The sequence below is a fragment of the Streptopelia decaocto genome (genome assembly GCF_964273445.1).
Source record: "Streptopelia decaocto genome assembly, chromosome: Z".
NCBI classification, from domain to species: domain Eukaryota; kingdom Metazoa; phylum Chordata; class Aves; order Columbiformes; family Columbidae; genus Streptopelia; species Streptopelia decaocto.
Window position 1 is genome coordinate 16,584,702 of NC_138657.1, and position 20,620 is coordinate 16,605,321.

Below are 20,620 nucleotides of genomic sequence, written 5' to 3' on the forward strand. Positions count from 1 at the left end.
TTAAATCGCAACAACAGTAAACTGAAAAAAATTATACTACATCTTTCTGATATTAGAAGATATGCTACTACCTAATGCAAGGAGTCTCAAATAAGCCTTAACAACTTGGCTGGATTCAGCGGAATCTACTAAAAATATTTGATGGAAGCATTTCTTGCCGTTAAATAAATACGAATACTACTTCTGGGGATTCACAATGGACATCAGTGTGAATAGGTTTACTAATTTCAATAGAAACAAGGGAAAACTGCTTCAAAGTAGAGCAGATTTGCTTTATATACAAAATTTTGCATCTGCCTCTCCTGTCCCTTCCCTACCTTTCAAAGCTCTCTCACTCACAGGACTACAAACTGCTGTCTTCAGACATTTTATCCTACTACCAACATCCATACTTTATTGAATAATGGGGTACATACATCAATCTCTGTGTCCTTAACCATTGCAGTAGCATGTCCTGGGATTCACACACTGACAGAGCCCTACTGCTTATCAGTAATCTTTAGACTGGGAGCTACTACCTTTTCTTATATTCTTCCTTAGAACAAGACAAATAAAGCTTTGACAGTCTTTACTGTGAGTGGGAGCTGCCTTTCAATAAGCAAAAGACAGAGCATGAATAACTAGTAGCTCATCCCCATATCACCTTTAGAAATGGTATCATGGAATAGGAAGTCACTGATCCACAAAAATGGAAAATTTAGGCACAAATTTGTTTAAACACCACTGCTCAGTTACAGCAATAACTGTAAGAAATAGTCACAAAGATTAACTTCATAAAGGAGCACAGGTAAGACAGAGACACTTTGGAGTATCTTCTGGAGAAGTATCTCAACTTAGACTCTTGCACTGAGTTCCAAAGAGCAGCAGTTTCCAATTAGGAAGTATGAATATACCATACACACGATGTGTAGAGCTAATAAGCACTGATGGACAACTGTGAATTCCAAAGAATACAGTGAGGTCATTTTATTAAAGAAAAAAAAACAACCAACTTCCACAACCAAGGTTCACACACAAAATGGCAGAATTTCTTCAGAGAAATCTCTCATTCTTGCTCACTGTAGAAAGGCCAGTTTTTTTCTAAGCTTAGTTAAGTCTTTGTCCTCATTCCCATGTAATATTTTAAATCTTAGTCAACACATTGCTCCTCAGTGATCAAAATTTCTATCAAAAATCTTCACTGGTTATGGAAAAAAATTACCATGATCTACTGCCTAGGTCAACCTACTATGGTCAATCAGAATTATATCCAAATAATGAAATGCAGGTTTAGCTCAAGTACCCCTGCAAGGTAAAATATTTCTACTTACATGATTTCAGACTGAGAATCAGTTTCTGATGCACTCTGCTTTTCATCTGGTCTATGTAAGTCATGCATGTCTTTGTTCTGAGTAAGGAAAAAAATATTGTAGAATACATGTCAAATGAAGAACAACTCTTTGCGGTAAAGAAAAGCAGAAACAAGAATAAGATTCAAAAAATGGCTAGGGTTGGAAGAAACCTCTGGAGGCCATCTGGTCCAACACCCTTGCTCAAGCAGGGTCACCTAGAGCTGGTTGCCCAATATCATGTCCAGGTAGCTTTTGAATATCTCAAAGGATGGAGACTCCATAGTCTCTCTGGGCAACCTGTGCCAGTGTCAGTCACCATCACAGTGAACAAGTGTTGCCTGATATTCAAAGGTAACCTCCTGTGTTTCAGTTTCTGCCTATTGCTTCTGGTCCTGTTACTGGCCACCACTGGAAAGAGCCTTGCTCTGTCTACCATTACACATTACCCTCAGTTATTTATATAGATATTGAAGAGACACCCCTGAGCCTTCTCTTCTCCAGCCCAAACAGTCACAACTCTTTCAGCCTTTCATCATAGCCCATGAAGTATCTGTCCTATCTCTAGTGTGTCTGTGTCTCTCATACTGAGGAGCCCAGAACTGGTCACGGTACTCCAGATGTGGCCTTACCAGTGCTGAATAGCACAGAAGGATCATCTCCCTCAGTCTACTGGCAATGCTTCTCCTAATGCAGCCCAGGATACCATTAGCCTTTTTTGCAGCCAGGGCACATTGCTGGCTCATGCTCAACTTGGTGTCCACCAGGATCCGCAAGTTCCTTCTCTGCCCAACTGCTTTCCAGTTGGGTGGTCCCCAGCATATACTGATGCCTGGAGCTGTTCCTCCCCAGGTGCAGGACTTCGCTCTTTCCTTTGTCCAACTTCATGAGGCTCCTGTCAGCCCATTTATTTGTCTTTTAATTGGATGAAGCTGATAACAGATTCTTTAAGCAGTATCAGCTACCATTTCTTTCCAGGTCTAGCATTTAAATAATTTTCCTAGTGAGCTCTGACCATCACTCTAAAAATGAAAAATAAATTTAACAACCTAGCAAACTAATCATAGTTACTTCAAAGATTCTATGCAATCTGTTTAGTGAATTAAGGTAAAAACCTACTGGACAAAAACATTATTTCTCTACTTGATTTACCTCCTTAATAACAGAACAATGTTTCACATCACTGGTTGGTTGACTATTTCTAGTTTTAGATCAGTGATTATGTTCACATACTTTCAAAGTACAATAACCACAGCAGGCCAAGAGAATTAGAATTTACATAAAAAGCTTTTCAAAATTATCAGTTTCAAAGATTATTATGCCTTTTTCTAATGTCAAACAGCCATAATTAATCAGCCAGAGTTAGGTATTCAGACTACTGACACCACTACAATTGGCTAGTGCATATAGCACACTGCTCTGTTCAGTTCATTGATTTTTATAAATATTATTTCAACTAATATCAGGAGATTGCATGCTTACAACATTTTCAGCTACAGGCATTTAGTACCTGCAAAGATCTTAAGTAGCTGATTTTCCATTAAAATGAAGACAATACTTCAGGTAACAGAATCTAAAATAAAGGACAAATAATTTCCCATCACATTAGGGAAACACTAAACACTTAGAATTTCCTAATCTCTCACCACAAACTTTAGCCGTAAGATCATTATTCATCTTAGAAAGCACAAGAGAAAGTAATTAATTCCCCCTCAGCACAAGTCTCTAAACAACATGATATTAAGTTTTAAAAATGACAATGATGCAAGGATGGCAGGATGATAGAAGCAATGGAACTTTTTCTATATGAAAAGAAATGTAAGATTAGGAGTCTTCAGATTGAAAACAATATTGCTGGAGAGAGAAAAGTGCTATTATAAAGAAGAAAAGATGAACAGGAACTTAACAATGGAAGTACAGCGTATATTAAACTGCCAGGCATCAGGCTTAAAACAATCCAAAGAATACACTTTTTAAATTAAGTGAATAATTACAGAAATGAACTCCTTGCTGCAGTACGCAATTCATGACAAAGGTACAGATAGATGCAAAAAAGCAGCTAGATAAACTCATGAATAAGAGATGCATCAAGGTCTTCAAAAGCAGCCAGATGCAATCTCAGGAAGCTTCTGAACTGCTGGACCTGATTATAACTTTCCTGAATAAAGATCAATGAATTTTGGTCCAGTTTCTCATATATTTCCTGAAACATCTCATGGCAGCTAGTACCAGTTTACAAGGGTTTATACCAGTTCCCACCCTGAGGCACCACAAACAACCCAGTGCTGATCCTGCTCAAATCAGTTTCCAACATAGCACTAGTAAGTGTAGGCCAGCAAAATCCTGCTTCAAGGTTTTACGGTTGATAATGTACTGCTTCAGTTTTGAATAAATTGTTCAGCTGTTTAAATTGTCTATGAGACAGTATGCACAGTATACTGCTTGAATAAATTCAGTGTAACAGACAACCCATTAAAGCCAGACAAATTGATAGCAGGCTTGTTGCCTTTTTTCCACTTACCGGTAAAAACAACAGAAAAAAAAAAAATCAAACAAAAATGGCTTTGACTTACAAAAACACTTTTAACAGTCAAGAGAAAGATCTTCAGATGTAAGAGTTATTTAAATAAAAATACCTTTGTTTCTCTAGTTTCTCCAGATTGCCTGTCTTCGCTTCTAATCTTTGAAACCAGCAACTCTGAAATCTGGCTTTCCTGTGATGTATCATCTCTAACATCTAGGGTTCTCAGTTTAGCAGATTCCATTTCTAGTATAACATCAATGTTATCTTCAAAGCTGAAATCAGTAAAAGCACATAAAAATAGTGTATTTTAATTTAAAAAGTGTTTGTTTAGAGATACATCAAGTTGCACAGAAAAATTATGCAATTTTGACATTAAATGTGTTTCAGAGAATCTAACAAATTTTAGCAACATCTGCAGGATATGAGGTTTAAAACAATTTTGTATCTCTGAAATGCTATTACAAGACAACATTAAAATCCCATCTGAATATTCTAGACTAGATAGTTTTTAAAACAGACTTTACTAAAATAAACACTGTATGCAGAAGCATTCTTTTCCCCACCAGTCTACTGTAACAATCTATGCTGAGTTTGAAGACAAATGCTATTCTGTCATATGCTTCCAATTAGGTATTAAAGCACATAAAAGTTTCTGGGAATCTCTAAGAAATAACAAACAATTACAATACAGGTAAATATAACAATTAACATGTGAAATTCTGAAGTAGCACCAACAGCTTCGTAATGACTTCTTAGGTTTACCACTTTCTTATATAAGAAATTTCATAAAACAAACATTCATTTTCTTTCTAGTAAAAGAATGTCCAAAATTGAAACCAAAAGCTTGTCCACCACCCAGCTTCTGCACAAATACAGTTCAAGCAACTCTCCTTTTGCACAAGAACCACCTTATTAAAAACAGATATAAATTCCAAGTGTATAGCAACACTACTTAGCAACATTCCCAAGCAGTGCTTTGAGAGAAATATTAGGAGTTAGGATAAGGCACAGTCTTCATAAACATGCAAAACAAGAAGTGAAAGCAGTTTTGGATGGCATTTTAGTATTAATGTAAATTCATTTTGCAAGGACAGCCCATCAGGGCAGAGAATATATTGACAGTGTGAATTAATGTTACAGAACAGACTGCCTTAGCTTACTGAATTCTTTGGTACACTGCTTCTTATAGATCTTGTTTAGAAGCGCTTATGTAGAATTTGCTTAGACTGCAAGTTGTGAAGTTTTGAACTCTCTGTCTCATTAAGCAAAAAAGGCCTCACAGTCAGTTCAAGCATGCAAGTAAGGGAAGCTTTAGATCATCAGCAAGAACTGCATCCCTGGAGATAAGGAACAGAATACCTATACAAGAAAACAACAAACAAAAGAACGTTTTGGTTTTTGTCAAGGACTTACTTTTCTCCCTAGCTGCAGGTGCAAAATAACAACTGAAGGTCTAGTCTGATCAGTAAAAGGCAAACAACTAGCTTCAGAGATAAGAAACATCCCATCTGACAAAAATAAAGGGATCCAACAAAGAACGGGGAGACTTCAGACTCTAATTTCACAATTGGCCTGAACTGATACATGGAGGACGGGAAGCTTAGCTCATAGGGGTAGCGTTGCCCAAGGTTTCCTTGGCTTGGTGTCCCTCTACTGGAGGCACCCAGTTTGAGCTGCTCTATGCTGTATCTTGCAAATAAATTATTTCTTTAGGAAAAACTCCTGGAATCTATGCTTGAGTTTCTGTACCAGGAAATTAAAACTTCCTTAACATTAAAAACAGCTCACTAAAACAGTGCAGTCCTCAGAAACAAAAAAACCTGCCCATTCTGTGCCAGTTAAAGTGATGGTAAGCATGAATAAATAAAAACAATACTAAAACTTTAAACTATTTTTATTTTGCCTAAACTTTCCATTGTAAACATTACCTGCATAAGTTGACATCACTTTGTCTCTCTCTCGTGTCATCCACTGGTAAACAGGACTCCGATCTCACTTCCTCTGTAACAGCAGTCTCATCTTTTCCTTCGATAACACTATCCGATTCTTCTCTACATGGAGTATGATCATCATTTTTTGCACCACATACCACTTTTTTTTCTGCTAATGAATAAGAATTAGATCAATTTGGACATTCTAGGCAACACCTTAGAATTCCACTGCTCACATCCTAGCTACAGTGAAGTAAGAGTTAATTTAAGACAAAAAATGCCAGTGGAAAATGCCTAAGTATTAAGATACAAGAGCACTGTTCCCAGCTAAAATATAATGTGTTTAGATTTAGTATGAAAGCTGATTTTGAAAGGCATTGTTCCATAACAGGCAGATCAGTGATATAAAACAAAACCTAAGTTCTCACTTTTAAGTTTTCAATGTCTCTATATAAAATTTGTATTTGAACATTTGAATGGGAGCATTTTTGCCTCTTACTTTTCTTAGAGGATTTCCCTTCTTCAGTGATTTTTGAAGGGACAGCCACTTCTTCTGGAAGATTCTCAGCTTCCTGTTCAAGTTCATCTTTTCTCTTCTTCTTTCTCTTCTTTTTTGCTAATACTGGCTCTAATGCAACCTGTTCTTCTGCCTGTTCAGCAACATCCAAAGATTCCTCATTTTCTTTCTCAGCTGTCACAGCATCTGCTTCTGTTTCTGCATCAGAAATTCTGGCTTCCTGAAGATCTTGATCATTAGCAGCTTCTGGGCTGGCAGCTTTTGCTACTGAGACAATATGGTTCCTGGTTTATAGACTGATGGATTATTAGGAGCCATAAATTGCAAAGATATTTCCACTAGCAACATCTTGCGAATTCATACATCACTGCCAGTATACTGCCAGTCATATGAGCAGGACCATGACTTCACAGAAAAGCTTCAGCATAGATTAACTTTAACACTAAACGCAAAACACATTCTGTACATGGGACAAGACTCCACCACAGTAAAGTCAACAACGCATGCAAAGCTAGCTTCATAAGCATTCTTGTTCCTATACTTTTTCACACGTTACACAGTCACTTCTGAATTCAGGAAAAACAGGCATTGTTATTTACACAGGAAAGTTTAATTACTATTTAGCTAAAAATTTGTAAGTTCTTTTCTGCATTTAAAGAGTTCCTAAAACTCTCCTCCCCTTGTCAGAACATTTTATCTTCATCTTGTATTTATGCAGAACATCAATCACCAACAACCTTTCTGTGTCTTTTTTATTATTCTTATATTAACTTGTTCTTCTGTAATTAAAAACCACAAAATGCAAGAGAAGCATACTCTCATTGCTTGACATATAAAGTACCTTTAATCTACTATTAAAGTCTAAGCACAGAATTCCTATATGTAGCTGTAAGTCCCATTAGATAGAACATTTTACCTAACCAAATCTGAAATCAAAGCTATAGAAAAGCAGCAACTATGTCAATTTTAAAAATTAAACTGCAATGTTGCTTCCTGTCTAGCATCCTCTTTAAAAAGGTTTTTCACTTGTCTGTTCCACAATATCAGTCACAAGAAAATGGGCTCTTGTGGAACAAACAAGTGAACAACCCCACAGAATTAACAGTGAATTTATGAAATGCTGTCAGCATAACTGTTTTTAATTTAAGCATATCTATGAAAGGTCCTTTCACAGGTATTGAGGGAATAAGACACTACATGGTGATGAAGAGTAATTAAAAAAAAATATTTATCCTTCATTTGGAACAGACCAGAAAACTAAACCCACTTTTACAAAACTCCTTAAAAAGGATCACACCCTTCAGGCTTCAGGAGTGAAACAACAATCAAAGGAGAAACAGAAACCTTAAAAGGAAAGAGTTTAAAATAAAATTTAAAAAGAAAAAAATTTAGAAGAGCTTGCCAAAAACAAAAACATGGTTTTGGCCAAAGTATCTTAAAAGTGAATTCATTAAGAACTCACAGAAATATCTATCAACTGTCAAATTAGAATATCCCATTTCAAATACCAGTGCGCTTTAGATAATGGAAAAGCACTAATCTCAGTGTGGTCTCACACTCTTGCCTAGAGAAAACACACCTCAGGGAAACCAGCTGCTAGCAATGATCACCATCCCACACATCAGTAAACTATATCTGAAAAAGTTGTGCTACAAAGCCAGGATCCTCTTGCCTGTCTAGAACAGGAAAGAAAAAGATTCCCCACGTGATTTTTCCTCTATTAGCAACACATTACTGACCACTGCTCTGTAATGTTATCTCAAGCGTTCTTTTGAAGTACCTTTTGGCTTCTTCTGAGGCCTTGACGGCTTTTTTCCCTTTGGCTTCTGGCTTTTGACAGCCTTTTGCTTCCTCTTTTCCTCATCTGCTAATACCTTCTCAAGCAGCTGGGCAAAGAATTCAAAATCAAAGGGACGCTTTTCTTCTACCAGATTAAAACAAAGAAATAGAAAAGATTTCAAAGTTTATAATTTTTCCAAGTTTTTGTTTCATAAAATAATGAGTGGTACATGTTATGATATTAAAAAGCAAAGACTATGTAATTTTAAACAGAAAATTGTTTTTGGAAATATTTTCTGTAGGGACTAGAATTGATGTATATACGGGTTGCAGTAGCTTGATTTAAAAAAAAAAAAACAAAACAAAACCAAAAAAGTAGTAAAAAGGCTACAGTACTTAGTAGTTTCGAAAATTTAAGAAACAAAAAATAAAGAAATTGTACCATAGTATCAAATAATGCATTAGCATGCTGCTCTAGGACTCACGTAGCTCATTCAAATAACACACAAAGTCTTTAGGGATTCTCAATGCCTAAAGTTTATGATTCTCAAAGTTTATGAAAAGTAACTGTGCTAGAATTTCCCACAAATCAGAATAATGTTCTACTGAATATATATATAGAAAAGTTTATGTTAATTTCATTTATCAGGCATATAGGAAAGCCAGAAATTACACCTAATGATCTTTACTGTGAATCACGCTTGTTATAAAAACCTAAAACTCACCAGCTTCTGAACTCACCCATGAGCAAAAACTTTCTTATAATTAATTCAAGCAAGGCAAAGCATAGAAGTTACTACAAAAAATGATTAATAGCATTTAACAACTGATTGTAGCATGGCATAGATTTACTTTACTTACTAAAAGCTTTGTCTATCCTCCATCCATTAGCTTTTTCCTCACGTTTGAACTTGTTCTAAAACCAAAGGTATATTTGTCCTTTTCAGTAAGCAAGAAATGCAACAATATATTGTACAAAATGGTAGATTAAGATAAGCTTTCTACAATGCAACAAAACTTTCTACCAGCTAAAGTTGTTAGAAGTAGCAAGCATGTAATTCATGTAATACAAGTTGGTAGTTAACTTTTAAATATAAAATCTGTCACTAATACATAACACCAGTCATAATTTTATTATTTTCAAAATGTTTGTCCTTACTTGCAATCTAACCAGCATTTGAAATACCAAGTATTTTCCTAGCTGGATATAATGAAAGAAGCTACACAGAAGACCCCCACCTAACATCAACTTGTGCTTATCAGCATTCTTCAATTAAAATCAAATCAAGACAAACTGTGTCTAGGTATGCTAGATTTACTAGATATTTTGAATGGAATTCAACCCAGCATACTAATGTTTCAGATACTTACTACCCCTTGGAAATAGGTATTAAAAAAGCATTGCTACAGAGCCAATTAGCATGAAAATTATCAATACTAACAGAGGAACCACAGGAATAGCAAATGAGAAACAGAAAAATTAAAAGAGATGTTTAATTGCTTTATTAAGTGTTTTAAATTTTACCTTAATTTCTGCTCTGGCTCTATGAGGAAACAGTCGTCCAATCAAAGAGAAGTCTGTTCCTACCATACTGATAGCTAAAAAGAACATGTCTGTTTCTGGAGGGGGAAAAAAAAAAAGTATACACACACTTTAGACAGCAAGAAGGACAGTTAACTACATAAGTAAAAACACCTTTCCTCAAGCTTAATGCAATGAGAGATAGATAACTTTTAGGTTACCCACTGTGGCTGCAAGTTCAGCTGATCTGCAGTGGTGTGTTATTTTACCTAAGTATTGCTAATAACATTTGCTGAATTACATATTTATTAACAAAAAGAATTGTCTAATCTATTATAAAACTGCAGAATGTGAAATACATTTTGTAAAGCTAGTAAATCAAAGCTAACCAACTCCAAGTTGTTGATGTTCACTTTTACTATAAATAAACCACCAACAGAAACCAGACAAAAGCATGTATAAAAATACCACCTCCATTACTATTTATTAACAGGAAAAGAGTGCACTCTAGAATAAACACAGTGAATTCTGAAGTTAATTTTTCCATCTCCAGTTGTAAAAAAACATTTCCAGCTGTAGAAAGTCTTGCACAGTGTTGTCAGCCTAGAGATAGTAATAAATTCATAGGAGGCATAATAAAAAAATAACAACCCACACACTCATAAAAAAAAGAACTGTCTATGTGCACTGAAATCAGCCCACATAAAGATGGCTTATATAATTCATTTCTGCCCATGCTGGAAGAACCGAATAAAGAAGTGCTAACTGTTCCATATAGAGCTCAAATATCTGGACACCAGAATCCAAAATTATTCTTTTGTTAAGGCAGACAAGCACTTCCGCAGCATCTGGAAGTCCATGACAGAAAAAATTCACAGGTAGCCTGCATATGATAAGGCACTAGATTTTTTAAAACATGCCAGTTTTCACAGTAAACATCACAGCTCTTGTTTGTTGTAAAAGTTTGGAGGGCTGAGACTATGTCACACATACATAGACCCATTTACTCCACTAGAAACATAAATTAAGTAAAAAGCATAGACAGAAAACTAAGATATTTCTGCAGGCTTGAAACATGAAACCAAAAATATACTCACCTTTATTTGACCACGGTTTTGTGTAAAAACTTTTCCTGAAGCTGGAATATGTAGTTGTAGAGCCACGCTCAAAGATGGGATCATTTTCTTCTACAACACATGGACCTTTTGTTCTTAGAACTTCTACAGTTAAACTGGAAGAGCAAACACACAAAGAGACTTATCTGAAATATTTATAACAAGGCACACAGTAGATGTATAAAACAGCTATTCATATTTTTCCTGCCACAAGTCAGTTTGTACTGGGTAATAAGGTTTACAAATTACGTTAATATGTATTTTAGTGGGAGAATGCAGCAAGAAATTATTATCCTTTTCAGCCTGCGCAAGTAAATTTGCTTTTCCTTTTTTATAACATGTAGTACAGAAAGACATAATTAAATATCTTTAAAAAAGTCTTTGTAACATTCAATAAAATTATTTTGCAAAACCACAAAAGCCTCTCCATATCCTTCTAGAATACTTTCAAATTCTTTTACCAGGACTGGTCTAGGCTTATACAACTGCTCTAAATCTTGTGCTAATAATACATTTGGGGAACTCAATAATTTGACAGATACTTTTAAAAAGCCATATTCTAAGGAAGGCTACTGAAAACACTGACAGCTGAATAAAGCAGCAACATGCAAGATGCAAAGCTGGAGCAAATTATACTGACAACTGAATAACAGTAAGCAGACACATGCAACTGTGAGAAAGTAGTTAACTAACTAGAAGATATTTGAAAGTTCGACAAATATTCAGTATTCATTCACTGTAATAATACACATCTTCCTCTCTATCTCCTTCTCCAAGATTATTTCTCATAGAGAAAGTTAACCACTCCTGAGATGCAGATAAGTGCTGCTCTTTTTTTGCCACATATTTGCACTACTTCCTAAGTTAGGATAGCTCAACTATCAACACACAAAACCACTCACATTTACCCCTGTCCAAAGTAACTGTTTTCTATTCACAAACTAATCAGCAATGTGAGTCAGTATATGAGTCAGGAACAGAACCTGTTACCTTTCCTCATCCAGAATAATTGAACCATCTTCTGCTACTTTCACACGAGGAACTAGAAGTGGGCCATCCTGACCCTCCTCCGCATTTTCTGCTTCTTCCTCCTCATCTTCCTCTTCATGGTCAGGAGTACTTTTCTCCTCCTGTCTACAATTTTAAGAGACCGAGCAAAAATATTACTTTTGATCATGTTTTGAATTGCAGCTCTGTATGCCAGACATTCAACAGTTTAATGAACCACCCAGCAATGTAATCCACCAGCAAGTGAGTCAAGATAATAAACTCTGGCATCTGCTTTTCATTCTATTGCAAAATTGACAAATCCAAAAATATATTGAAAGCAAAATGCTCTTTAACCACCTTCCCCTCCCACATCACAATTCATTACAAATAAAGGCTGTGACACTGAAACAGTTAAAAAAAAAAATACAGTTAGTATTACTACACAAACATGTTTCTTGCCAACATTAGAAAACTTGGACTATAATGACTTCCATCACCAAGACTTACTCTTTCATTTGACCCAGTGCAGAACTTTTTTCTGGTCTCTTTTCTTCTGCCAATGAAGACCTAGAATTTTAGAAAAACCTAGAGATGAATATTTGTACAGATAGGTTTCTGCTTCATTCCACAAAACTTGCTTAGAGTGGATATTGGACAAAGAAACAAAAGCTTTTTTTTTTTTCAAGTCTTTATGCTACCTCTAGACTTAGGTCTAACTGAACAACCACCACTGCTTAAGTTTTTTTTTATAAACAAGGACAAAAAAAGAGATATTTCAAGTAGTAATCCACTGTAAGGGCACATGTAATGTAAGAGCATCTGGTTTATTACCTACTTAAGCATACAAGAAAAAATAAGAATGCGATACATAAAACACACAAGCACACAAACATTAACAAGCATGTGAGAATAGACAGTAAAAGAAAACTCATTTGCTACTGAGAAGAATAGGACTTGGATATTTGTACGTATGTTTATGTGACTGGTTTTGGTAGTTGCAGGCAAAATCCCTGCTCTCTGTGGTAGTCTGTGCAGCCAGCTGCATTAGTGTTCTGCACCCTGCATACTGCACCTCTGGGATGTTCACTCAGCGTTGTTACTGGCAAGGGAACAGTAGCAGCTACACCCATCCAGCTGCAATGGTGAGACCTCCTGGGTCTTGCAGTGTGTTGTCCACTTTAGCACCCAGGAAGGAGAAATGCTTAGATTCTTGTAGTGCTCTAGATTTGGTAGGTAATCACAACTAAAAATTTAACAGGAGCTAGCAAAACAAAAAGATTTTCTATTATTCTGCATTAGTACAGAGATAAACCAATACTGGGGACAGGCTCATGCTTTTGATATTAGTGTACTTTTTGAAATAAAATTCTAATTTCTGTATGAAGATTGAGTAGATGTCAAAATGTCTAGTAGGTTTTTCTTTTTTTTTACTATTGAAACAATACTGCATCTGTGCTAATACTCCAGATTTAAGAATCTCCTTTTCATAATTATTAGATAGGTAGAAAAAGAAAAATAATCTAATCTAAGGAGAGAGAAAAAGAGTCACACTTACTTCATAGGATTGTTTTCTGGCAGATAGTATATCAAGTCTCTCATAGTCATTTTAGAACGATCTGGTGGAGAGCGTCCTTCAATTACTGGAGGCCTGTGTTTCAACTGTTTCCATGTAAAAATAAGAAAGTTCCTTAAATTCACTCTGAAAGTACTTTATACTTCACAAATGAATATTTTTATTGGTTTATGAAGTACCTTCTTTGAGCAGTTTTGTTGTTTCCCACCCCTGCCCACAACAAATGAAATCAGTTTATCTTAAAAGTGTCCCTTTGTCAGAAATGCCATAGAACCTTAAGCAATTCACCTTCTCAGAGAAATTCAATACTTGGCACAAGTGAAAGTGAAAAGTTATTCATAAATCACAGAACTTGGCCAACAATCAAGTTGAAAAGATATGAGAAATCCCAAGCTTCTTATATCACACTTCCCCACTGTATTAGCAAATGTGAAAATTTTAAAATTGGAATATTGACATAAGTAGGCCTCATGTCAAAAAGGTTTGTGGGTCTAATAAAATGAAAATATATACAATTTATTGCAAAGTCTGTATTATGAGGGAAGATAGCGCTGCTACTGATTATGGACAGGCTAAACCCATACAGAGCTAAGAAATACCACAAACTACTAGCAATAAGCAGCTGATGATCACCAGAAAACACCACTGCAAAGAGATAACATATTTTAGGTGAATCACATCTTTGCCCTTCACCAATCAGCACTGCTCAACACAGACACCTACCATACGCTCTTTCCTCAGCTCTTCTTTAAGCATTTCTCTTAACTTCCGAGCTTTGAGGATCCTCTCACGGTCAGAACATATTCGTTTCTCTTTCGCAGGAACAGGTTTCATAGGTAGCTTTTCCTCTTGCATTACTGATCTTTCCTGTGTTGGTCTCTCCTTCAGTGGGGAAGGTACATTCTTCTGCAAGGTATCATCATTTTTTTGAGTAGCTATACCTGCAGTTTGCTCTTTGTTCACTGATTTTTTTAGTGGGGAAAACTGTGGCACTTGTGGCACAGGGGTTTTCTTTTCAGGCAGCATGGGAGACTTTAAAGAGCTTTCAACATTACTCTTTTCTGATGGAGAAGAATCCTTCTGAAGCGAAACACTGCCATCAGAAGGCTGTGATGCTCGCCTCTGTGGTTTTGATGCAGAGCACTGTGCAGCTGAAGGTCCAGCTCTGGGTTTGACAAGATTGGGCATGGTAGAGATCCGTTTTCTTCTCTGCGTATGCATCTCTGCAGGTTTACTATCTTCTCCAGCATCATTTGAGCTATTAGCCTTGTCATCACTGCAAAATTTAAAAGAGTATTCTGAAATACTTCGCAGTGACAGATTTGTAACTTACTTTCAAGACATGTATACACACCAATCAGTATAAACATACTGCTGCAGAGATATACAGTTACATACAAGAAGCCACACTAGAACCACCCTGTAGCTGGTACTTCCCCATAAACTAAGCAGCAATAAGAACTTGTGTATTATTTTCTAATATTAATTACTATTCATTCATGTTACTATTACAAGCTAGCTATTCAATAATCCTAAACCATGGTGTTCCTTCCTTACTCCACCCTTTTTTAGAAGGCTCTCTACTTTCAGCTGAGAATACAATCACCTTAATACAATAAAGCATTATAAAAAATAACCCACATAACATAGGTGAAATATTCAAAACATTTTAATACAACTACATACAACAAGCAGTTTGATATTTTTTATTACAATCAGTCTGAACATTTCTACTATGTCTGCAACTAGATGATATGTAAACTGTGAATTCCAAAAAAGCCTTGCCAGCAAAACTGGCTGCTGTTATTCTACTGCTCACACTGAATATGTCAGGAGTAGTCTTTCAGAAGCAACAACTTTTAGCTTTCCTGGAGAGCTTTCTATTTAAGTATTTTTTTTCCATCCCTTACGCAGAAATCATTTTCAAAGTGCAAACAAAATTGCCAGCTATTATATCTTCCTAAATCTGCAGACTCTTCCAGGGTTTGGCTCCTTGGCTGTTGCTCACACTAAGACTGCAGCAGAATTACAACTGAGTCATAAAGAGTGTTTTTAATTTTACATTGGAACTATGCCTTGTTTCAACCACACCCATGTCTCACTTGCCCATCTTCAAAGACAGTACTTTTGAACAAACAGAAGAAAAGCACAAACATACAGTAAAACCTTTCCAAATCCACTCCAGCTACTATCTGTGAGTCAGGCAAATGCAGATGATGCTTTTCCATTTAACAGCCTCAGTAGACTTTTCTGAATCAGTTTGTCCCACACTGTAAGTCCATATACTACTTTTTTTTTTCTTCTCTTTATACACAGAACATCCCTCAGCAAGGTGTTCAGCAGTTTTACTACATGGTGCCTGTCCGTGTGTTTTGAATGAGATTCATTCAACATCCTCTTTTTTGTATAGCAAGAGACAGTGGAAACTAAATCTTCATTCATCTTCTCCATACTACCTGTGTTTTGTGGATTTTTTAATCAGAGTGTCATAGCAGATTTCTGAATAGTTAAACATAATTAAGCAAAATTGTTAAAAAAAAACAACTATGATCTTATGTTCAGGGAACTTTCACTTCCCTTACAATCCACAAAACCCACTTAGTATTTAGAAAACAAAACAAAGGAACATAACTGACACTATAGATACAGGTTTGAGCAGCTATGAAGGAATGACTGAGGCTGGAAGGATAAACATGCAAGACATTTTCACATTTGCCTTTTCTTGCAGACGGCACAACAAACACATTGTGCTGTATGTCACCAATTACTGCCCTCAGGAAATCAAATTGTGTGACTTCCCTCAAATCCACTCTTCCTGAATCTTCAGAGACATCCCGGCAGACAGTCTTTAAAAACCTAGAGAGACAGCTCTCCAAGAAGCTAATACTGCCTACACTGCAATAAATCCCTAGGCCTGTGCTCTCTCCTATTTGATTGCTACAGGCCTTCAAAAGCATCAACAACTTTAAGAAGCAGCTATTCAGTGGAATTTAGGGTGACAGAACAAGGGCAAGAAGGGAGCAGCTCTCAATATTACTGCTTCCTCCCAGGACTAAAACTTCACCTGAGTCTCCCAGCAGTTTTATATTGGATATTATTTATACTGGATATTATTTATAATATTGGATATTATTCCTTCAGCTGAGTGGTGGAACCTGCTACAGCACTCCAGCAGCCCACCTGTCTCTCCTTGTAAGTGCATGATTTGCAAACCTGCACTTCTCCAAAGCTCTTTCCTAGCCACATCCCACACATTTCAGTGTGTTGGCAAACTGATGAGGTTTGTACACCACATTCAATGTGAACAACTTCCACCACAATCTTAGACTTCTTACAAGTGTTTTGTGTTTTCTTTAAAACAGCAGGATGTGGTTTTGTGGATAGTTTCTGCATTTTTTGAAGAAAATATTTTCTGAGCCTGTTACTCATATGGCAAAGGTCTAATTTCAAGCCAGGTAGACTGATTCCTTAGAATACTGTCCCTTTCAGAACAGCGTTGGTGCCCAGTTTTGACACTTAGAATTAGATTACATTGAAGCACACAAACACAAAAATCTTTAACAAATCTGCTGAGTCAGCAACAGGATCACATTATAGAAAAATAGCAATAATATCTTAAATTAAGAAAAAAAAGTATTGGATAACAAAAGATGCAGTAACCTGATCTCTGTAACAAACAAATTTTATAAATAAAATCTGAAAGAAAAAGCATCCTTACAGCACACTACAAAACAAGTTCAAGTATAAAAGATATAAGATACAAGTTGAATAAAAGAATGGATTTACTAAAGATGTGCTGTGCCAACTAGTCCGATACCTAAATTTCTAGTCACAGGAAAGAGATGGTTGTAAGAAGATCTTGCATTATGCCATAAAGAACAAGTTTCAACTAAAAGACTGGAGTTACTAATGCAAGATGCAAAAGCAAATCGCTGAAAGAAGTGAGAAAGTTATTCTGAAGACCAATTATTAAACTGGAGAAACATCCTAAAGAACCGGTTAGTACTGCTTTTGTGCAGATGGAGTTAATTTTCTTCACAGTAACTCACACAGTGCTATTTTCATATTTTTGACCAAAAATCACACATTTCAGCTGTTGCTTAGCAGTGCTTACACAGCATCAAGGCCTTTCCTCATGCTGCTCCACCAGCAAGCAGGCTGGGCATGCATAAGAAGTTGGGTGAGGACACAGCTGGGACAGCTGACCCCAGGTGACCAAAGGGATGTTCTATAGTACCTGATGTCATGATCAGCAACAAAGAGCTGGGGAAAGGAAGACCATTTGGAGTGGTGGTGTTTGTCTTTCCAAGCAACCACTACACACAGCTGTGTGGAGCTTAAGGGTCTGTCAAGGCTAACCCACAACAGCAAAGCTCTGAAGGACTGATCCTAGGACCAACATGACCATGTGTTTCCATTGCAATTAAAAACATTAAAAAAATTAAATCAAAAAGAGAAAAAGCCAGAAAGTTCTCCCTCACTAATGTAGGAATACATAACAAGAAGCACTGCAAGAATCCAAAATCAAAATAATTCAGTTATGGAGTGAAAAGAATTCTTGCTGTACATAGCAAAGTGGAGATCCTTGCTGCTGCGCTGCCAAGAAGACTGAATATTGGACGACAACAGGCCCCTCCTTTGCAGTCTTAACTTATATATTATTTCAAGTACCTGCAGTGCAACCGCAGTAAAGAAATGCAGATTTTGCTGAGGTTACAAATGCGCCAGACACCCAGAAGTCGTTGTCTATTTGCCACACACACAACCGCCACCACGCACCCACTGGAAGGCAGAGCAGCACCTCTATTTCAGAAGGTCGTCAAGACGAGACTCCGAACCACAGCAGAGACAACCAGGGGACCGGCTGTGACAACACGCGCTACTGCAGCGCCTGGCACCACCACACCCCAGGGACTCCAGAAGGGCGGCGGTGGCGGGTCCCCTCCTCCCCAGGCCCGTCCCACTCCCGGGGACCCACGGCTGGGCGGTGGCAGCGACCCAGGCAAGATCCCCCCGGGGACGTCGCGCAGCACGGCCCACCCTCCTCCCCACAGCCACGGCGAAACTCACCTCTCGGCTCGCCGCGCGGCCGGCGAGCTCGCGGCCGCCGCTCCCGCCGCATCCTCCGCTCTGGCAGAGGCGGGGGAGCCCGAGCCCTGCGGCTCCGGTTCGGCCGCGCCGCCGGTGGCCCTGCCCGCGGGCCGCACATTGGGCCGCACGTTGAGGCGGGCCCGGCGGAACATGGCGCCGGCGGCCCCGCCGCGCGCTCGGCGTCAGTAGCGCGCTGTCCGGTAACGCCGCAAGCTCAGCGCCTCACAGCATGTCACCCGCCGGCGCGCCGCTCAACGTCATCGGCGCGCGGCCGCAAGAAGAGGAGGGGCGAGAGGGGCTCCGCCCACCGGCGGGGAAGTGGGAGCGGTGGTTGCGGAGCCGGTGCGGGGAAACCAAGGGGAACGAACGCGTCACCGGAGCCGCCCTCAATAGCCGCCCCCCCCCCTCCCCCCAACCTTTTATTTTTTGTTTTTCCCTTAATTCCGATAACTCCTGAACAGCTTTCCAGGTGTTAGTTTCGCCCACGGTGATGGTTTTTTAAAAGGAGACTCGTGTGGTTGGGAAAGTGTCTCCCGTGGGAGCGCTGGGGCAGCGTTAAAGCATCTTGGGACAGGAACAGTAGAATCGTAGAATCATTGAACAGTTCGGATTGGAAGGGACCTTCAAAGGTCACCTAGTCCAGCTCTCCTGCAATGAGCAGGGACATCTGCAACTAGACCAAGTTGCTCAGAGCCCCATCCAGCCTGGCCGGGAATGTCTCCAGGGATGGGGCATCTGCCATCTCCCTGGGCAACCTGGGCCAGTGTTTTACCACCTGCATTGTAAAAGAATTTCTTCCTCATGTCCAGCCTGAATCTCCTCTCCTTTGTTTTAAAAACATCACCCCTTGTCCTACCGTAACAGGCCCTGCTAAAAAGTCTGTCCCCATCCTTCTTATCTGTCCCTTTTGAGTACTGGAAGGCTGCAATAACGTCTCCCTGGAGCCTTCTCCAGGCTGAACAGCCCCAACTCTCTCAGCCTGTCCTCACAGCAGAGCTGTTCCAGCCCTCTGATCATTTTTGTGGCTCCTCGGGCCCCTCTCCAACTGGTCCATGTCTCTCCTGTACTGAGGGCTCCAGAGCTGGACACAGGACTCCAGGTGGGGTGTCACCAGAGCAGAGCAGAGGGACAGAATCACCTCCCTCGACCTGCTGGCCGCTCTGCTTTTGATGCAGCCCAGGATATGATTGGCCTCCTGGGCTGCAAGCACACACTGCCAGCTTATGTCCAGCTTTTCATCCACCAGTACCCCCAGGTCCTTCTTGGCAGGGCTGCTCTCAATCCCTTCATCCCCCAGCCTGTGTTGGTACTGGGGGTTGTGCCGGTACGCTTCTGCCCTCAGTGCACAAAGCTAGGGAAGGCAAGTAGTGCCCGAAGTATTTGTTGGTAGTTTTGTTTGGTTTTTTAATGTTCCTTGAGAACTATAACTGACAATGATCTGTAGTGATTTATTTTTCCATTTGGTTGTTGGTCAAGAGCCACGTACTCTTATACAAGGGTGTTTTGAAAACTGTTTTCTGTTCAATCGTGCAAATAACAGCCACCTTCAAAATCTTCTGCTCCTGATCAAAGCTCCGCCAGCTCATTCTGCAGCTGCTGCTCCTCGCTCCTGCACCCACTGCACCAGCCCTGGTGACCACAGCTCTTCCACCTCTCGTCATGTCACGGGAACTTGACTACAAAAAAGGCAGCTGAGGGGAGACCTTATAACTGTCTACAACTACCTGAAAGGAGGTTGTAGCATGGAGGGTGTTGGTCTCTTCTCCCAGGTAGCAAGTGATAGGACAAGAGGAAATGGCCTCAAGTTGCACCAGGGGAGGTTCAGATGGGATATTGGGAAACATTTCTTCACAGAAAGGGTTGTCGGGCATTGGAACAGGCTGCCCAGAGAAGTGGTGGAGTCACCATCCCTGCAACTGTTTAAAAGACGTGTAGATGAGGTTCTTAGGGACACGGTTTAGTGCCACATTCGGGTTATGGTTGGACTCCACGATCTTAACGATCTCTGCCGACCAAAATGATACGGTGATTCCACAACTCACCGTCCCCTGATACCGCGCCCACCCCACAGCCGCGCTGGCGCTTCGCCACCGGAGCACCAGGGCTGCGGTGACAGACTCCGCGGTGAGGCGCTGCCAGGACGGCCCTCACGGCGCCGGCGGCCGGAAGGGAAGGGACGCCCCCGCCCCTCAGCGACCGCCGCGCCTGCTGCTAGCCACGCCCCCTAGCCTCCGCGGGCAGCGCGCAGTG

The 20,620-nt window shown here is 39.2% G+C and overlaps 2 protein-coding genes across 8 annotated transcripts in view; one reads left to right on the top strand and one right to left on the bottom strand.

Moving 5' to 3' along the window:
- BDP1 (BDP1 general transcription factor IIIB subunit) overlaps positions 1-18,587 on the bottom strand; it is a 58,139-nt gene extending 39,552 nt beyond the window's left edge. For 2 of the 6 annotated variants that reach the window (XR_014186213.1, XM_082074792.1), the window contains exons 1-13: positions 18,350-18,587; positions 14,003-14,555; positions 13,262-13,365; positions 12,214-12,273; positions 11,707-11,850; positions 10,699-10,832; positions 9,605-9,699; positions 8,941-8,995; positions 8,081-8,224; positions 6,283-6,567; positions 5,781-5,955; positions 3,965-4,124; positions 1,311-1,387 (exon numbers count right to left, since the gene is read on the bottom strand). Coding sequence is in view for 5 of the 6 variants with exons in the window: in XM_082074792.1 (XP_081930918.1) it covers positions 1,311-1,387; positions 3,965-4,124; positions 5,781-5,955; positions 6,283-6,567; positions 8,081-8,224; positions 8,941-8,995; positions 9,605-9,699; positions 10,699-10,832; positions 11,707-11,850; positions 12,214-12,273; positions 13,262-13,365; positions 14,003-14,555; positions 18,350-18,522 (2,159 nt within the window). In the remaining variant the exon portion in view is untranslated. The remainder of the gene's footprint in view (positions 1-1,310; positions 1,388-3,964; positions 4,125-5,780; positions 5,956-6,282; positions 6,568-8,080; positions 8,225-8,940; positions 8,996-9,604; positions 9,700-10,698; positions 10,833-11,706; positions 11,851-12,213; positions 12,274-13,261; positions 13,366-14,002; positions 14,556-18,349) is intronic. The other 4 variants (XM_082074795.1, XM_082074793.1, XM_082074794.1 and 1 more) reach the window with 4 other exon arrangements.
- The window catches only part of LOC309450902 (survival motor neuron protein-like), a 148,962-nt gene that overhangs the window by 115,433 nt on the left and 12,909 nt on the right, over positions 1-20,620 (top strand). The window lies entirely within an intron of this gene.